The sequence below is a fragment of the Macrotis lagotis genome, chromosome 1 (assembly GCF_037893015.1).
Source record: "Macrotis lagotis isolate mMagLag1 chromosome 1, bilby.v1.9.chrom.fasta, whole genome shotgun sequence".
Classification (NCBI taxonomy): domain Eukaryota; kingdom Metazoa; phylum Chordata; class Mammalia; order Peramelemorphia; family Peramelidae; genus Macrotis; species Macrotis lagotis.
Genome location: NC_133658.1, coordinates 143977974 through 143996961, shown reverse-complemented (window position 1 = coordinate 143996961; position 18988 = coordinate 143977974). Strand labels below are relative to the sequence as shown.

The following is an 18988-nucleotide window of genomic DNA, read 5'->3' as shown; positions in this document are numbered from 1 at the left end:
TCTGTCTCCCTCTCCCTCCCCCCCTGTTCTCTCACTCTCGCTCTCCCCCTCCAAATATATATAAATGTATATATGCACATATATACATATATTTGTTATTGTTACATGAACTCACAGAGTTTGCATAACAGACTTCAGGATTATGCATATATACATAGAGATTACACAAATAAGTTGTTTTAACTTGATGCCAAAGAAATTTTCTTTGAGGTAGATTTAAGTTTATTGAAGAAATTTGAATGCATAGTAGCAGAATCCTTTTTTTCAAATTATATTTTGAAATTGTAGAGAAATTTAGTAGCTTTCCTACATCCCTGTCTTTTGACAGTATTTTATTTTCAGTTGGTTGGTTGCAGACTATGTATAAATCTTGCAGTATTTTATCTTTAAGTCAGACAAGGAGATTTTATTTTAGATATTTTCTCTAACTTTTTTTGAGTTTTTTCCTTATTTAGCTCATTTTTTTAGACTTTCAGGGTGGTTTCATGTGGTCTATGACAGTGGTTGGATAAGTAGCCTTTCCTTTTCTTTAAATATGGCCATATCTTAATGCAAAATAAATTTGACATCATCTTTATCTGTGCTAGCTTATGTTTTTATCAATTTATTAATATAAATTAATATAATAGAAAGACCAAATAATAATCATTTATTATCTCTTGGTTAGTTGGTTGGTTGGTTCTTGTTTCTAGAAGGTCATTGTTCCTCCCACATTTCTGTAAACTCCCAACTAAATGGAAAGTTCTAACTTTTTTTTTTCACTAACACTTTAGTACAATGAACTTAGCAAGCCAGCTCAATGTTACGTCCCAACTCAAATATTAGACAAAATGAAGAAAAGTGGGAGAAGAAAAATAGTTTTGAGATTGGGGGGTCAGAGTAAGGCAGGAGGAATGCAATTAAAATGGAGGCAACAGCTAAGTATAGGAATCCCAATTGTGTCCACCATCACCACCACCACCACCACCACCACCACCACCACCACCACCACCATTGCCTTTCCTTTGGGAAAAGGGGATAGAGAAGGTACAAAAGCTTTAGGCTTGACACCTACCTGCTACTATCAAAATTCCAGAAGTGTATAATTGAATGAACAAAGAACTAAGAGCCAGAAAACCTAGATTTGATTTCTGTGTCTATTATTTTCTGACTGTATTGCCTTGGACATGTAATTTCAACTTTCTGAATCTCATTTTTCTCACCTACAGTGATAGGATTGGGGTTGGATAGGTTCTTTCTAAGGTTCCAACTCTCAATCTCATATAGACAATCCAAGCGGTTAATGTTGACTTCTAAGGCATCCTTTCTGGCTCTTCTGTCCAGGTCATTCAGGGTATCAGGACTACCTTGAATATGTGGCATACGGTCAATGTTGAGAAGGAAGCCATCAAGTGTAAGATGACCCCACTTCTCCAAAAGCAGGGTGTTGGGTTGCAATTTGATGTGACTAGGAGGGCTTTTTTGATGTCTGCAGAACTGGAGAGTTTAGAGGATCTGGAGAAGAAGCGTGTTTGCCGGATCGTCACCACAGACTTTCCATTGTATTTTGTGGTCATGTCTCGCCTCTGTCAGGACTTTGACATGATTGGCCCTGAAGGGGGGTCTTTAAAGAGCAAGCTGGTCCCCATGGTGCAAGCAACTTTTCCTGAAACTGCTGTCACCAAGAAAGTCAAACTGGCTCTCCAGGTAAAGTGACCCAGGCCCTTCTTGACAAAGATTCAGTATAATGGATAAAAGTGCTAGAGTGGGAGGTAAAAGATCTGATCTTGAGTCCCATCTCTGTTACCTCAAGGCTATAAGACTTTGAGGAAATCACTTAGCCTTTCTGAGCCTCAGTTTCTCTATCCATCAAGCAAAAGATCCTTTAAGGCCCTTCTATCTCCAACTCCTATGATCTAATGATGCTAAAGGGTCTGAGCATATAGGTTATAAATGAGCACTTTGGGACACTCTGAGAAAACAGGGTCAGAGCAGCTAAGTGAACCATGGATAGAGCACTGCTCCTGGAGTCAAGAGGACCTGAGTTCAAATCCAGCCTTAGACACTTGATACTTACTAGCTGTGTGACCTTAGTCAAGTCACATAATCCCATTGCCTTGCAAAAATAGGGGAAAAAAGGAAGTAGGGTCAGCCTGTTGACAATATTATTTTAGTATGCTTTCTAGGCATGCCAGGTAATTCTATCCTGTGATGTTTGTCCTTTGTTCTCTAAGAAGACCATGACATCATGGAGGTGATGCCATGACAAGCACATGAATTGGATTTGGGTGACGGGGTGCTATGCTGAATCACCAGCCTCACTTTCTCCATCAGAATCATCCGGTTCCAGTAACCAGAAATTAATCAGGATGACTGGAGATGGCCCTAGATACAAAGCAATCAGGATTAAGTGACTTGCGCAAAGTCACACAGCTAGGAAGAGTCAAGTGTCTAAGGCCGGATTTGAACTTCCATCCTCTTGACTCCAAGGCCAATGCTCTATCTACCGTAAGACTCATTCAATTATATCTATTTGGTATAAGTTCCTACCCTGTGAGACTTATACCAAATAGGTATAATTGGCTGAGAGGCCATATTATCCATAATCGTCATTTATACCTCAATGTGGATGAGTTTCTGTTAATTTACTAAGACTAGGTGGTGGGTTATTAATGTTATTGTTGTTGTTGTTGTTGTTGTTTTCTTCAAGGGAGAAAGTAGGGATAGGGTACCAGGGCAGGGTTAGGAAAGGGACACCATTCAGGGCCTGGAAACAATAAAATTCAGCTTTATCGTGGCAGTATAGAAAGAATAACAGAATAAAACACTAGATTTGAAGTCAAGAAATTTAAATTCAGTTCCTGAGTCTAAAATGAACTAGTTGTGTGACCATGGGTAAATCACACCATTTTGTATTCCTACCACACAGAGTTCTGATGAAGGAAGTGCTGTGTAAAGTCTGAAGTACGAATTATTATTATGTCATAGTTTGTCCTGGGCTGGTGGATGAGCACAAAGTCTACTACATTGTACGTTATGACCCATCTAGAAAGATGGTGGGCACTGAGAGTGGGGAGGTTCACCCTATAGACTGTCCATCTCCTTCCTGCTCAGCAAGGACAGTAGTTGAGGCAAAATGACCACAATTGTCCCCTTAAGTTATCTTACATTCATCTTTCCTAGGCTCAACCTGTGCCAGACGAACTAGTCACCAAACTTTTGGGCAACCAGGCAACATTCAGCCCAATTGTAACCGTGGAACCCCGACGGAGGAAGTTCCACCGCCCCATAGGGCTTCGGATCCCTCTACCTCCTTCTTGGAAAGACAATCCCCGGGACAGCGGGGAAGGGGACACCACAAGTCTCCGCCTACTCTGCAGTGTCATTGGTGAGAGATGCCCTCCTGCCTCTGTCCCCGTTTCCTTCTGCAGTAACTTTGCCTCTGCAATAGCAACTCCTACAGAAGCCGTCAGGTGGGAATACATACGGGCGGAGACTGCGTTCCCCTCCTTTCATATACTGTTCACCTCACAATGTGTTGGCTTCACTCATGGTGATTTGTTCTTGGAAGGAGGTGTATAGGGATGATGAGCTTAAATTAAGATCTATTCTCCAGTGTCTGGGTCTCTTTCATCTGAAAGAGAGAGGGGAGGTATTGGAGAGGGAGGGTAGGAGAGAAAAAAAGCCTTTGTTTAGAGAGCTAAGAGCTTCATGTAGACCAATCCATCTTTGTCCTTGTACGTTTGATTCCTAGATTTCTTGTGAATTCAAGGGGAGCACAGGGGCCCAGTGAAGTGGCCCTCTGTAGGGGTGTTAGGTGCTCATAGGATATCCATAAACCTCATTCTTCCTCTGCTCACATTGCAGGAGGAACAGCACAAGCCCAGTGGGAAGATATTACAGGAACTACCAAATTGGTCTATGCCAATGAGTGTGCCAACTTCACTACTAATGTATCTGCAAGGTGAGTTAGGGTGAGGGGAAAAATGGGAAGGGTCGGGTATCCTTTCATTATAAGTACATCTCATCTGGTGCCATGGAAGGAGAACCATATTTGTAATAAGAAGACCTAGCTTCAAATTTCAACTTTGTTATTCACTGATGGTGATTTTTGAATAAGTCTCTGAGATTCAGTTTCCTTGTCTGTAATATAAGAGATCAGACTAAGTTCCTTCCAGACCTAAATCTACTGTCCTGATCCTACCTATACAAGTAAAGCTGCTTTCTCCTACAGTCTAGATGTGGGGTCAGCAGAGAATGCTGACCTCTTGACCTCACCAGCTCTCATGCTACCTGTCTCATCCTTGTATTTTCCCCTTTTCCCTAAGGAAGCAACTTGGATCTGAATCTGCATTGTACATGACCCTCTTTGCTTAAAGTGGGGCTAGAGGGTTGACCTGTCTTAAAAGATGCACCTGTTCCTTAGGTTTTGGTTGTCTGATTGCCCACGGACAGCTGAGGCTGTGGACTTTGCCACGCTGCTGTACAAAGAACTGACCGCTGTGCCATATATGGCCAAGTTTGTGGTATTCGCTAAGATGAATGACGCGAGAGAGGGAAGGCTACGCTGCTATTGCATGACAGATGACAAAGTAGACAAGACCCTAGAACAACATGAAAACTTCATTGAAGTAGCCCGGAGCAGAGATATTGAGGTATGCAATGCTGCCAGTGAGTATAACTAAGGAGAAGCATCCACTGGCACCTTCTATTCCCCTAAAGCTGCCATTCTGAGACTCTGTCTACAGCTAAAATAAGGATACCCAGAGATGCCTGTCTAATATATGGCTACTGTCCCAGGTCATCAGGAAATGCTAATCCCCTAAAGAAGTTGGAAGTCTTACCTCACATTTTTTTTTTTTTGGTACTCTCACTGAGAAATTTGGACTGTTTGGGTATAGGCAAATGAAAATATTTTATTTGCCTAAATATAGATACTTCTCAAATGATGTCTCTTTGAAATATATATACACTCACATTTATTTGTTTATTTATTTGTTTGTTTGCTTGTTTATTTTTATTATGTTGGTGTTTCTTCACTAATAATATCGGCTACTATAGGTTACACTAATTCATACAACTTGGAACCTAAGCTGTGGTCCACATTCCTACCAACAAAGTTCAGCTGTATTTGAGGAGAAACGAGTGGTAGTCTTGCCTTGAGTTAAGGAATGAAAGGGTAGAAGCAGTGGAGTACAATGGGAAAATAATAATAATAATTTAACATGGCAGCTAGAAGACTCATCTTCCTGAGTTCAAATCTGGCCTCCAAAATTTAGTTACTAGCTGTGTGGCCCTGGGCAAGTCACTCAACTCTGCCTCAGTTTTCTCTTCTGTAAAATGAGCTGGAGAAGGAAATGTGAAACCACTCCAATATCTTTGCCAAGAAAACCCCAAATGGGGTCACAAAGAATTGGTCACAACTAAAAACAGGTTTAGTAATAGCAACCACAAAAATTTACATGTTTTAGCTTTAAGGTTTACAAAGTACTTTACATATGTTATTTCATTTGATTCTCATGGAAAAGTACTATCGTTATCTTTATTTTACAAATGAGGAAAACCAAGTCTGAGACTTGCCTAACATCATCCAGCTAGTAAGTATCTGTTTTCCATATTTACTACTTACTATCAGTATGACCTTGGCTCCATCACTATTCTCTGGAACTCAGTGTCTATAAAATGAGGGGAGTAGATAAAGAGACACTATAGATCCCTTCTTTCTCTTAGGTCTATACTTTGGTTCTCTGATGCAGAAGTAGTAGAGGGCTGAGTGAACAATGGGAGTGACTGGTGATGCCAAATCAGGAGGTGAATCCTATGAGTCCCACTGGACAGTCATTTGAGACAATGTGCTGTAGACTAGGAAACATCACACTGCCTCAAGATCCATAATGTGGGACCCACTGATAGGAAAGTGCCTAACAATCCATGATTGGAACCTGTACTCTACCATCCGACAACTGGACAACTGCAGTGAAAGGAGTATGATACCTGTTCCCTTCATCTCACTGAAGGACTGTGAGAATAGATTAAAATAAGATGTGGAAAATCCCTTAAGAAGTTGAATGCTACAAATACCAGGCATTGTTGTTCCTCTAGATGAGTTTTATTACTAGTTTTTTGTTCCTTTATATGAAATATGAGATGGGTACAGGTACTAACAAGATCCTTCCAAATCCTCCAGCTATTGTAGGCAGTAGAGATTTTTTGACTTTAACAATGGCCAACTGTGTTGAAAAAATCCTCACATAGATTTTCCTTTGAAAGTTCTGTAAAGAACAGGCAAGATGAAAATACCTATTGGTTACTTTGGGAGTAATGTTAACTCCAAAGTAAATATGCCATTTTCACTGGACAAATTCTTTGCGTGAAGAACTTAAACTCTAATAAAATTCTGATCAAATATTTCCTCAAATAAAATAAGCATACAGGAAGGAAGTGTACTTTTTCAGGGATCCAATCACTCCTGAAATTTGGAGGTATGTTGACTTTCCATGTAGCCCAAGAAAGTCAACTGAAAAGGAATGCAGCAGGGCCAAAGTCTGGTGTGGAAAAGCTTTCTAGCCCTAGGTTCCAAGATCTTTTAAAAAAATGGAAGAGAAAGGGCTCTCTTTTAGCAAAGGTATCCAAGAAGTAGAAAACTCCCTGCCTTTGGTCCTCAATTTCATATCTTCTTTACCCAATCCCAACCCATCTGCTTCCTGCTTAATTGCTTCCAAGCCATCCACGACTTCCCCACACCTTTTCCAAGTTTTTTGATGTCACTTCAAGAAAAGACTATCACTAGAGATGAGAGAAAAGTATGAAGGACCTCAGATCTCCTCATGTTTTCTAGCACCTCCCTGAAAAAATTTAAGGTGGAAAGTTCTGCTAACCCCAACTGAGCAGCCTATGATTTAGTCAGGTACTTATTCAGCCTGAAAGAAAACTTGATGAAGTCTGAAGAAAAACTCAGTCTTCCCTTTATTTTGCTAATCCAGTGTTATTCAGCCTTATTACTCACTTTGGATTTTATTCTGATCTCAATCTGGTACCTGAGCTAGGTGGCACAGAAGAAGAAGAAGAAGATATGAGTTCAAATTCCAGACTCAGACTCTTACTAGCTCTGGGACCTTGGGCAAGTCACCTAAACTCTGCCTGCTTCAGTTTATTCATCTATAGAACAGGGATGAAAAAAAAAAATAACAGCACCTTATTAAGTAGGCTGTTAGGAGGATCAAAATGAGATTATATATGTAAAAGTTCTTAGCACAGTATAATTGACATTATATAAAAACTGATTTTCTTCCTTTCCCCAAGAGTGCCCCAGTATCAGAAGTATCAAGGAAATATCCGGTTCCCCTTATGGCTACCCTGAAACTATATTGTATCTATTTTGTTATTAGTGCAAAATATTATGCTATGGTAGTAATTATTCTGATTCCTAAGAATTCCTCTCTGAGCTGTTCTCTTTTTTATGGTCATAATAGAAATCCAGCCTTTCCCAATTAAAAAAATAGCACAGAGGAAAAAATTAATGAATGATCCAGTTCTGAACTACATTACCTGTCCCTGGACAATTATTGCAATAACTTCCTAATTGTTCTCTCTGTTTTCTGTCTTCTCCTCTATCTAATCTATCTCCTAATAGTTAGCAAATTGATATACCTAAAGCATAAGTCTGATTCTGCTACTCCTAGTTCAAGAAGTTTCAGAGGCTCCCTACTGACTCTAGGAGATAGAGTCCTCTGGAAAATGCAACATCTGCCAGCATTTTAAGCCCTTCACAATCTGTCTCTGGCCTTTTTTCCATTCTGATTCACACTATCCTCCTCCTCCTAATGTTCTGCATTCCAAAACTATTTGCTTTTTCCAATGTCTGTAATGCTATCTCTCCTCATCTATCTCTGGGAAACTCCCATTCTCCTTCTAGGTTCAATTAAGTTCCTCTCTTCTACAGGAGGCTGGTCTTAATTCCCCATAACACCACTACCCAAAGAGGGAGCTGGGTTCAGGTTCTGATTCTGATACATATTGTCAGTCTGACCCTGAGTAAATCACTTAAATTCTCAGAGCTACCAGGAAAATACTCTGAGACTGTAAATTACAAAAAAGAATTTTAATGCTAATCTTTATTGTAAAGGAAATTCCCAACATTGATGAAATCATAGACCTGATTGAAAAGTAATGATAACTATTATATGATGTTATAACAGATAATATATGGCATATTATTAAATTTACCTCTCTGTGCCTCAACCCCAAAGGGTTTTTTTTTTGAGAGTAGGAATAGATGTTTTTTCTTTTTTGTTGTTGGTATTCCGAATAACTCAGTAGATTGTCACACACACATCTTAGACATTAAGTAAATCCTTGGTGAATTGATTCCAATCATAGCTCTGTGAGGACTGTCTCTGATGTGTTCTGTTGCCTTTTGTCCTCCCTTCCTCTAGGTATTGGAAGGAATGCCCCTCTTTGCAGAACTCTCTGGGAACCTGGTACCTGTCAAAAAAGCTGCTCAACAACGAAGCTTTCACTTCCAGTCTTTTCGTGAAAATCGTCTTGCCATACCTGTGAAGGTGAGGACCAGATCTTGGGATATCCACTTGGAGCTCTGCAGGGGAGGGGATGGTGAAATATCTAAGCCAGTCATTCACTAAAATGGCAAACACACTAACAGTCCAAAGCCCTTTCTATAGGAATCCCCTGAGTCTTTGTGATTTCCTTCAGGTTAGGGACAGCAGCCGAGAAGCAGGAGGATCTCTGTCATTTCTGCGAAAGGCAATGAAATATGAGGACTCTCAACATATCCTCTGCCACTTGAACATCACAATGCCTCCCTGCACCAAGGTAAACCTTGTCACTCTGCTCCCAGATTTCCTAGCTAGGGTCAGGTTTCCCATAGGGAAAGCCCAGAAGACTAGGAATGACCTCAGTTCTGGAATACTCCTTGTCGAAGGCAGGAAGCCTATTTTAGTCCCAGATCTTCTATATTTCTGACTCAGTTACTTGGTTCACTTTACTAATATAGAAAAATTATCAGAGATGCAATAGAGTATTTCTGTCCTCTAAGGTTCTGCAACCTGGTGGGGAGAAAATGTTCTATTTCTGCAAATGCAACCAATTTTCACCATAGCCTTGGGAAGGACACAAGACTGGGAATGGAAACTCCCACTGGGTTCTTTATACTTTCATTAAAAAAAAATCAAATTACCTATCAATGCCTTGGTTCTTATAGCCTTCCTTCCCACTATTGCCAGATCCAAAGAGAGAACTAACATGAAACTCCAGATCACAGTTCACATTTTTGTATTTCAGAGCATCAATACAAACTCACCCACAGACCCTGAACACAAAATAAAGAACTGGAAAATTTCAGAGTTGAAAGGAAGTTCAGGGGTCATCTAGGTCTAACTTATACTTGAACTTAGAAACCATAAAGGCCCACCCCTCATTTTACAGATGATGGATCTGAAGACCAGAAAGGTCAGCTAGTCAGCATCTGAGGTCAGATTCAAACCCAGGGTTTCCTGATTCCAATATCCTATCCATTATTCTGTCCTTTCCCTCTAAATTACAGAGAACTTGGTTTTTAATCTTGGCTCTGTTTATTACTAACTGTGTGATCTTTACCTCCCTGGGATTCAATTTCTTTATTGGCTGCATAGTACAGTGACTATCAGATCACTGGCCCTGAAGTCAGGAGGACCTGGGTTCAAATCTAGCCTCAGATACTAACTAGCCTGAGCAAGTCACTTAACTCCAATTACATAATTTTAAATTGCATATAATGCAAGTTCCAGTTGGAGCTCTAGCCTGACTTCATGATGTTTGCAAGTCCATGAGTTTAGAGGGTAACATGGTCATTCCTGATAAAGGGGGAAAACATCTGGTACCATTTTCTCTTCTTTTCTGCAGGGAAGTGGAGCTGATGATAGGAGAAGAACTTTAACTCCTCTGGCCTTGAGAGAAAGATACAGCCTCCTCAGTGAAACAAACCTTGGTATAAACTTTTATGTGATGTTTGTCTCCCCCCCCCAAAAAAAACTCACACATTGGCATTCCAGAAAGGCTGTTAATTAGATTCCCCTCACGGAAATTCCCACAGACTGATACCCCTATAAACATGCGTCATTATAGCTTCCTGGCCACTGTTCAGACATAGCCCACCTATGCTCGACAGTGACAATGACCAATGAAGTCTCATTCTTTCTCTTTAGGTTCTCTGAGTGGGACAGACAGGGCAGATATGAAAATGGCTATTATATCAGAACACCTGGGACTCAGCTGGGCAGGTAAGTCAGAGGAGGAAAGGGGAAGAAAGGAAAGAAAAGAAGCATGGAAATAGAGGGTGAACATTTGTTATTGTTTAGTTGTTTTTCAGCCATGTCTGACTCTTTATGACTCCATTTAGGGTTTTCTTAGCAAAGACACTGGAGTGGTTTTCCATTTTCTTCTCCAGCTCACTTTACAAATGAGAAAACTAAGGCAAACTGAGTTAAGTGACTTGGGCTTGGTTACACAGGTAAGAAGTATCAGGCCAGGTTTGAACTCAAGAATATGAGTCTTCTTGACTCCAGGTCTAGCACTCTATTCACTCTGCAGCCTAGAAGCCTAGAGGGGGAAAAGGGGGAAAGAAAGAAATAACATAAGAATACAAAGGAGTTTGTGATTATCATCACAATCATCATAGGGCTGGGAATCCTTACCAGGTAGTCCTTATAGATGAAGAATTAAGATCCACAAACTGAGAAAGGTTTGTTAAAGGTCACACTTTTAGTTAATAGCAGAGCCAGGATGCTGACTGTAGTGATCCAGTCATTGAATGCCTGGGGATTCTCCAGGATTTGTATTTATGATCCCTTGATAGAGCTGCTACCTGCAGTCAGAAGGCCCAGGCTTCACCCAATTGGGTGAGGTGGGCAGACTCTCTCTCTCTCTCTCTCTCTCTCTCTCTCTCTCTCTCTTTATACACACACACACACACACACATATATATATATATATATCCCTCCCTCCCTCTCCCTCTTTCCCTTTTCCCCCTTTCTATTATCTATCTCCCTTCCCTCCCTCCTTATCTGTTTCTGTCTCCTTTGTATTCGTATGTCATTTATTTTTCTCCCTCTTTTCTCTTCTTTTTTTTTCCTGTTTCCTTTCTCTTCTTTCCCTTTTCCTCTCATTCTTTCTACCGCTTGCTCTTTTTCTCTCATTTGTTCTTTTGTGTTGTTTTTATTCATTTCCGCTTTATAAGCTGCCATCCTGTCTTCTTTTTCCTCTCCCTTGTTTTCTTATGTGTTCTCATTATCTCTGTTCTTTTTCTTATTTTATCTTTATTTTTATTATCTTTTCTTATCCTCTTCCCCTTCTTTAATCTCATTTTCTTTCTCACTATGTTTCCTTTCTCTCTTTCCCCAGCTTCCTCATCCTTGAAATGAGTCTTTAATACACTTTGCCCTCTCAAAGCACTTAAAAGAACCCGAAATAAAAATAGAGTTGCTACCTTTACATTTTCATTTTAAATGCAAATAAGTCTTTTGGGAAATGTAAATACAAAAAATAGAGCATTATCTAGGTATTTGTAGGTTGGTTGAGTTTGGAAGTTTATTTGTTAGGGTTTTTTCTGATAATGGATTCTATGTGGCAAGATGAGTAAGAGCAGAATTAGGGGATCCTGGCTCTAGTCTTGGCTCTACTGTTGTCTATGTGATATTAGGGGAAAAGGGTTCATAGTAATATGTAATATAACAGCATAATAAATAATATAAGTAATATATGTATTATGTGTATATACTGCATTGTTATATATGTATTTGTGTTGTATATATCTCATATACAGAATATTACATACACAGAGTATATTGTCTATATAGTAATTACACATATGCAATGTTTTACATAAAGCATATTTATGCACATATTATATATCTCATTGCTAGCATACTATAGATACATATATATTAAAGCATATATTTCTATGTATTACATAATCATATCTATTACAGTATATCTAGTATATTATATACACATATACTTATATAGCATATATATATATATATATGTATATGGTAGAGAGTATTTGGGCAGCTAGGTGGTACAGTGGGGGTGGCTAGGTTGTACAGTGGATAGAGCACTGGCCCTGGAGTCAGGAGTACCTGAGTTCAAATCCAGTCTCAGACACTTAATAATCACCTAGCTGTGTGGCCTTCAGCAAGCCACTTAGCCCCATTGCCTTGCAAAAACCTAAAAAAAAGGAAGGAAAAAGGAAGAGAGTATTTTATACATTGCATATATCATATATGCTTTATTATATTATATTATATACATATTCACTATATTACATTATTATATTTTATGTATTTATACATTCATCTATGTTTTTATATACATGTGTATATATATATATATATATATATTATATCTTACAAACATTCCTTTTGATCTTCAGAACAACTCGATGAAGGTTGTAGTCCATGTATTATTCTTCCCATTTCACAAGTGAAGGTATGTTTCAGAGAGTTTCTTTGCCTGGTCACACAGCTGGCCATCAAATCCAGGTCTTAAGACCCTCTCATCTAAGTCACTTCTCTCTTTGTGACCCAATTTCCTACAAAATGAGGGGTGTCAGACTAGATGACCTCTAAGCTTTCTTTCCATCTGTATGATTAAAAAAGAGAGGGAGACATGGACATCTCAGTAGCTACCTATCAATAAAGAACAAAGCCGACTATGCAGTGTTATGACAGTGGAAAGAAGACTGGATTTGGCATCATAGACCCTGGACTACTAACTACCTTATGAAACTTAACCTCCCTCAGTTTTCTCATCTGTCAAAGAAAGGGGTTGTATGAAATGATCTCCAAGATCTCTTTCAGGTCTAAGTCTCAGATCATGTGATCCAAAGGGAGACCTCTTCTTTGACTTCCCAGTAATGGTAAGATGCCCCATAGGTTGGTAGGAGCCTCTTGCTCTGCTCATATGATCTTGGGACTTCTTTTGCAGAATTGGCTCGTGAGTTGCAGTTTGGCATAGAGGACATCAACAGGATACGTGTGGAGAATCCCAACTCCTTGTTGGAACAGAGCTCAGCCTTGTTGAACCTCTGGGTCATCCGTGAAGGCAAAAATGCCAAGAGTCAGTATCCCTGGACTAAGGAAACCTTTCTTTCCTAAAAGTTCCCCTAGGTTTTGGAAGCAGAAATTCTCCTTACCCTGTGTTTCAGCTGTTCTTGCCTCAAGTTCTATCTGTAATGTTGAATCTTTCAGGAAATTTAAACATACTCACATTCAGGCCTCTTAATTTTATTATATTATATATTGAGATTCAACAAACATTATTTTAAGTGACTCTCTGGTAGATACTAAGTTTAGAGAAAACATGATGCCTACCCTCATGGAGCACCCATTCTAGCAAGGAGCTATAAGCCTCAAATAACTAGAATACAAAATAATGTATTATTTTAGTAATGCATTGGAAATAGACAAAAGGTACATGTGAGATTCAAGAGAGAGAGAAATCATTACCAATTAGGGTGATCAGAAGAGATAAGGAGATATTATAGGCATTGAAAATTAAAGGAAGAGTAGGAATTCTATGTGCTTGAAAGGGAAAGATGGGTATTATTCTAAGCAGAGGGAATATTATAGATAAAGAGGGAAGGAACTGTAAAGTGAACATGGAAGAGAGGAGAGTAATGATATGAAATTTCATAAATGCTAAGATTGTGGAAGGCCTTGAATTCCAAGATAAATTATTCTGTAAGCAAAAGGGAGCTACTGAAAAATTTTGATCAGGGATGTGATGTCACTAGATCTGTGGGTAAAGAAAGTAGAGTATTATCAGGATCTTTTGCCCATCCAATATGACAAAATAATTTGTATCAGATTGCCAGAGAATCCTGCCAAGGTACTGGAGAATCTGGGTCCCAGAATCTCTTTTAATAAAATTTGAAAAGCACCAAAATATTTATTGAGTATAAGACTCATAAATGACTAGAGTTTGAGGTCTTTGAAATTTAGCTTCAGAATCAGTAGGATTTATCTTGCAAAAAACAGCTAGGGATGAGATAGACAACCCTCCTTAATCACAGAGAGAGAAGAGTCTGTGCTCACATGTTGTAACTCATTGAGAGATCTCTTTGCCCCTAGCCAACTCCACACATTCATCCTTTTAAAAACCCAATATGGAGCATGTGGTCATTCACACTTGCCATCTCCACTCAGCTTTCTGAAGAAGAGAATTTCAAAGGAAATCTTCTCATTTTCTTGGAGCTTGCACCAAGAAGCTGTTCTATGAAATCTACCCACTTCTCTCAGAGACTATTATGTAGCATTTGTTGGGGGGGTGGGAAGGATTGTAATCTGCTGAAGTGTGAAAAGCTACTCTCTGGAGAGAGAGTTGTTCCAGATTCTGAAAAGGGGGTGTTTCTACCTACTGAGAAAATAAGCCAACTCTTCTTTTTCCATGTCTCCCCACACCCTATACAAACACCCCCAGAATGATTGTCAAACTTCCAACAGTCCCCCTTGCTAGCCTAAATATAGGCGTGCTTCCCAGTGAGCATTCTTTCACGTAATGCCTGCTACTTTTCTCCTGTTCTGACAGTGGAAAATCTTTACACGGCCCTGAGGAACATTGACCGGAGTGAGATTGTGAACATGTTAGAAGGTTCTGGCCGACAGAGTAGAAGCCTGAAACCGGACAGGCGGTATCCAGACCGGGACTATTCTTTATCACCATCCCAGATGAATGGTGAGTTCTGCTGGCCAACAAAACTGGGCCCTGTCCATCTACTGTTGGAAGTCCTGGTTCCAACAGGGCCTTCTTAGTTGGAAATCATCTGTTCCAAAAGAAAGGGTGGGTTAGCTCCTCTAATCTAAAACCTGATGTAGGGGGAGGCCTGGGCAAGAGCAGGGCTGAAGGAGAGAGAGGCCAACTGGAGACTTAAGTCCTTTCTATGAAGGCCAGTGCCTCCAAACAGAGCACTTCGGACTAGACCTGGCTTCTGGTCCTTGTTCCATCATTATGAAAGGGAAACAAGAACATGAGGCTATTCGGTTCTCTGGGTCTCAGTTGACCCCTTTGTAAAATCAATGCTTTGGATTAGATAATTTTTTGAGGTCTTTTCAGTCTAACATGAAATAAGTTTAAATTCTTCCTCAGGAAGGTCTTTGGAGAATTGTCCCTTTAGCAAAGGCTGCCTGGCTGGGTGTGAATGCCAAATTTTAATCCCTTCCTTTTGTGACTGCCTCTGTGAGATCAAGAACTTCACTTATTTTTCCAAAGTCAAATTTCTCTCTTTCTCTCTCTCTCTCTTAGCCCTTCCTCCTTCCTTTTTCTAACCCCCATTTCTCTCACCTCCTCTCATTCTAATGTGGTTCAGCATGCTGTGGACCCTCCAATAATCTGGCCTAAGGAAAGGGAGCCAGAGGAAGACACCGACCTCTGTCTCCTGCTTGCTCCTCCTGTTGATGGAGGACACAAGGGTTTTTTTTTCTAGGCCATTGAAAGGTTTTGCCTTCTCCTTGAAAAGTTGGGAGCCAGTAAAAAGAGATTGGGTCAGAGGTACTTTGGGTTTGGACTCAACCCTTGTTTTCCTCATCCCTTAACTAAGGGTGATTGAGGAAGGACACCAGTACCCATGCCATCATGGGGCAGTTGATTCTGGTTCCTCTTCAGCCAGTACATGATACAGTGGAAAGAATACTAGTTTAGAGTCAGAAGATCTGAATTCAAATCTTAGTTTCACTGGGAGGAATCAAAACTATTTAAAGCTAAGAGACTCCCATAGTAGCCAGACCATCTTCAATAGTCCTATTTCCTAAAAAAAAAAAAAAAAAAAAAAATCAGACCCTGGAATGTTTGATTCTGATATAGGCAAGTGAGAAGGATGCCTCACACAGTATACCCCTCACTATAATAAACATAATTGTGCAATTCACGCCTCCAATCATTTGGTTGGTTGCTGTGATCTTCTTTGTTCTTTGAAGGGCAAGCAGTAGACTTACAACCTATATGACCTTGGACAAGTTCATGTAACCTCTCTGGGTTCAGTTTCCTCATCTGAAAAATAAGGGGTTTGGATTAGATTGCCTCTAAGGTCCCTTCCAGCCATATATCTGTGATTCTATAATTAACTGACTGGGACCTTATACAAAGTCACAGCCTCTGGATTGACATTTATGCCTTTTAATCTTAAAAAAAAGAAATAGCCTAGTATAGTAGAATACCCAAGATCAAATTCCAGTGCCAACATATATCTACCTGTCCTTTAGCAGATTTCCTATGCCTCAGCTTCCCCAGCTATAAAATGAGGAGGTTGGACTAACTGGTTTTTTAGGTCTCTTCCAACTCTATATCCTTTGATCTAAGATCCTACCCAAAAAATCCATTTATTAAAAGTCATTCATTTATTGATTGATTGATTGATATGATTATAACAATTTTCCAGGAACTGCAGATGTATAAATGGTACAAGGAAGCATGAAGTATGTATCTACACCATGCCTTCAATGGGTGGGGATGAAGTTCCTGGGGAGCAGGGATAGGGACCTGGGGGCCCCCTCCTCCCAGGGAGGCCTGCCTGGCCCCGAGCCAGCTGGAGTCTCTGCATGCCGAGCCCCTCACACTTTTCTCTCTTCTGTGTTCTGTGTATCCTGAAACATGCCATCCAGTGCCGCCAGATGCGGGCCACATCCTATGTCGATCACTTCCTGTCACCTTTCTCTTCTGCCTCTGACCTCATCTTGACTTCTAGTTTGCTCATCCTTTTGCACTGCCTGTCTCCACTGTCTCCACCTCAGCCAAGTGTACCAGAAACACCACCAGCCTCCAGCAGATGCATGTCATGAAGACCACCTAACCCTCTCCCCTCCTTCCAATACCCCATCTCTTGGTTGAGTGTGAGTGTGCGTGTGCATGTGCGTGTGTGTGTGTGTGTGTGTGTGTGTGTGTGTGTGTGTGTCCTGTGGCTATGGAGACCCCCAGGACCTTAGGAGGCATTTATATCTCTCTGAATTTTTTTTGTAATGCTGATCCACTCACTTGTAATGAGAAAATTGTGACTTGAGGCAGAAGCTCAGAAATGAGCCCTGGAAACTTTGGAAAATCCAAATGAATCAGACACCGTAACCTTCCCACCAACTGGCCTGGCACTCATGCTGGCTTTTAAAATGTTCCTATTGCAATTAATTTTTCAACTGATTCAAGTTGACCAAAGATTTACTGGGTTCCTACTAGATGCCCAGGATTGGTCTTTTGTTCTATGATGATAACAGAAAATATATAAGGTAGGTTCCCCTCCCTTGGGCAATCTCCCAATCTGGTTGGTGAAATAAGATTTTTATACACATCCACACAAGAACACACATTAAAACTCAATTAGAAAAGCACCTAAGACAGTATGGAATCTAATATTGATCTATGAACCATAGACCAAAGAGAGGGGTTAAGGAATAAAAAGGAAGTAGTGGGGGAAATCATCTGAGATTTAGAAGATTAGGAGGGAAGAAGAGGGAACTCTTGGAGGGTTATGCATGTTCTTTTCATGTTCAGAGATGAACTATGAAGTAGAAAGATATCTAGATTGGGGGGAGGGGAACCTTATTACTAAACAAAGCTCCTATCATCCATATCCCATCTAGTGTCACTGCCCCTTTCTAAGACAGAATAGGAAAGAAAAGATAAAACAGTTGATTGACTTCATGTTTGGTCCCCACAGTTTCCAAGAGTTATGAGCATGGAACGGGGACCCCCTGAAGTCCTTGGTAGCCTGTGACCACTGGACATCAACCATAAGTGAACATAGCCCAGAGCAGTTCCTCACCAAAGTCTCCCTCCAAAATCAGATTCACCTCTCTACAGGCTCCCTCATGAATACCCAGCTGCCATTCATTGTTCTGAGATCTTGACCCTACAGCCCAAACAGAACCAGATTAAAAAACAACAATCATCCAAAACCCATGTGTTTTCCCTGCCCCTTCTTCTCTTCAAGCAGGCATCCTCCATATGAGGGTCTTCTCCCAGTTAAGGGAATGGATCCCGAGCCTGACTGGGAGTGGGGGAGGAGGAGGAAGAGAGCTGGAACTGAGCATCAAAGGGAAGCTTGCCCTTGGAACCACATGAGAATCACCATGTGGTTATTTGTGCTGGAGACAGGCCTGCCCTCTTTAATTGATAACTGCAATCTTTGCATCTGTTCCCTCTGTACCTTTGCCAGGCTACTTTCTAACTGTGTCTAAGCCTTGAATATGAATTTGGGCTGGGGAGTGACTGATGCTAGATGATCATGACAAATCAGTGTATCTTCCTTGGTGAGTCTAAGAAAATCATAAAAGACCCAAGATAGCTAAGGATTGCTCAGACTTCCTTCTCACAGAGACTCTTCTTGCCATTCACAATAAGATGTGAGGGCAAAAAAGGAATATTAATGATAAATATAGTTTGCTTCCCTTCCAGATAAACATAATTGTTTTTAATTAACAAGAGAAAAAAAATTCAAAGAGTACAATTTAAACCAGAGGCCTTAGGGCCATATATAGATAATGAGGGGTTTTTACATGTAATCTTTCAAAGAAAATGGGGAAAAAAACATTGCTAATAATTCCGAAGGATTAGCCCTTTCTCTCCATCTCACCCTGCCAAATAAAACTAGAATTGATTGCACAAACAGATTTATGAACGAATAAATAACATAAACATGTATCAGTTCTAGTTGCTACTTTGGTACTTTGGTAGATTCATTCCTTTGCTTTAGTGATAGTGGAGGAGTTTCAGACAGATTGTTTACATGTCATTCAGCCTATCAAACATTTATTAAGATGTGCCAGACACTGTGACAAGTGCCAGGGATACAAAGAAAGGCAAAAATAAGATCCCTTTCCTCTAGAAGCATATGAACTAACAGGAAAAACAGAATGCAAAGAGCTACGGGCAAACACAGTATAATACAGTATAAATGGAAGATCATGGTACTGGCAGTATAAAGTAGAGATACTGGGAAAGACCTTCTACCTAAGGTAGGATTTCAGGT

At 40.2% G+C, this 18988-nt stretch overlaps 1 protein-coding gene across 8 annotated transcripts in view; it reads left to right on the top strand.

The window, feature by feature from the left end:
* The window catches only part of ANK1 (ankyrin 1), a 189377-nt gene that overhangs the window by 133595 nt on the left and 36794 nt on the right, over positions 1-18988 (top strand). For all 8 annotated transcript variants that reach the window (XM_074209011.1, XM_074209009.1, XM_074209008.1 and 5 more), the window contains 10 exons: positions 1475-1686; positions 3163-3367; positions 3847-3943; positions 4406-4634; positions 8415-8540; positions 8692-8811; positions 9880-9964; positions 10182-10256; positions 12961-13092; positions 14563-14709. In XM_074209011.1, coding sequence (XP_074065112.1) covers positions 1475-1686; positions 3163-3367; positions 3847-3943; positions 4406-4634; positions 8415-8540; positions 8692-8811; positions 9880-9964; positions 10182-10256; positions 12961-13092; positions 14563-14709 — 1428 coding nt within the window. The remainder of the gene's footprint in view (positions 1-1474; positions 1687-3162; positions 3368-3846; positions 3944-4405; positions 4635-8414; positions 8541-8691; positions 8812-9879; positions 9965-10181; positions 10257-12960; positions 13093-14562; positions 14710-18988) is intronic.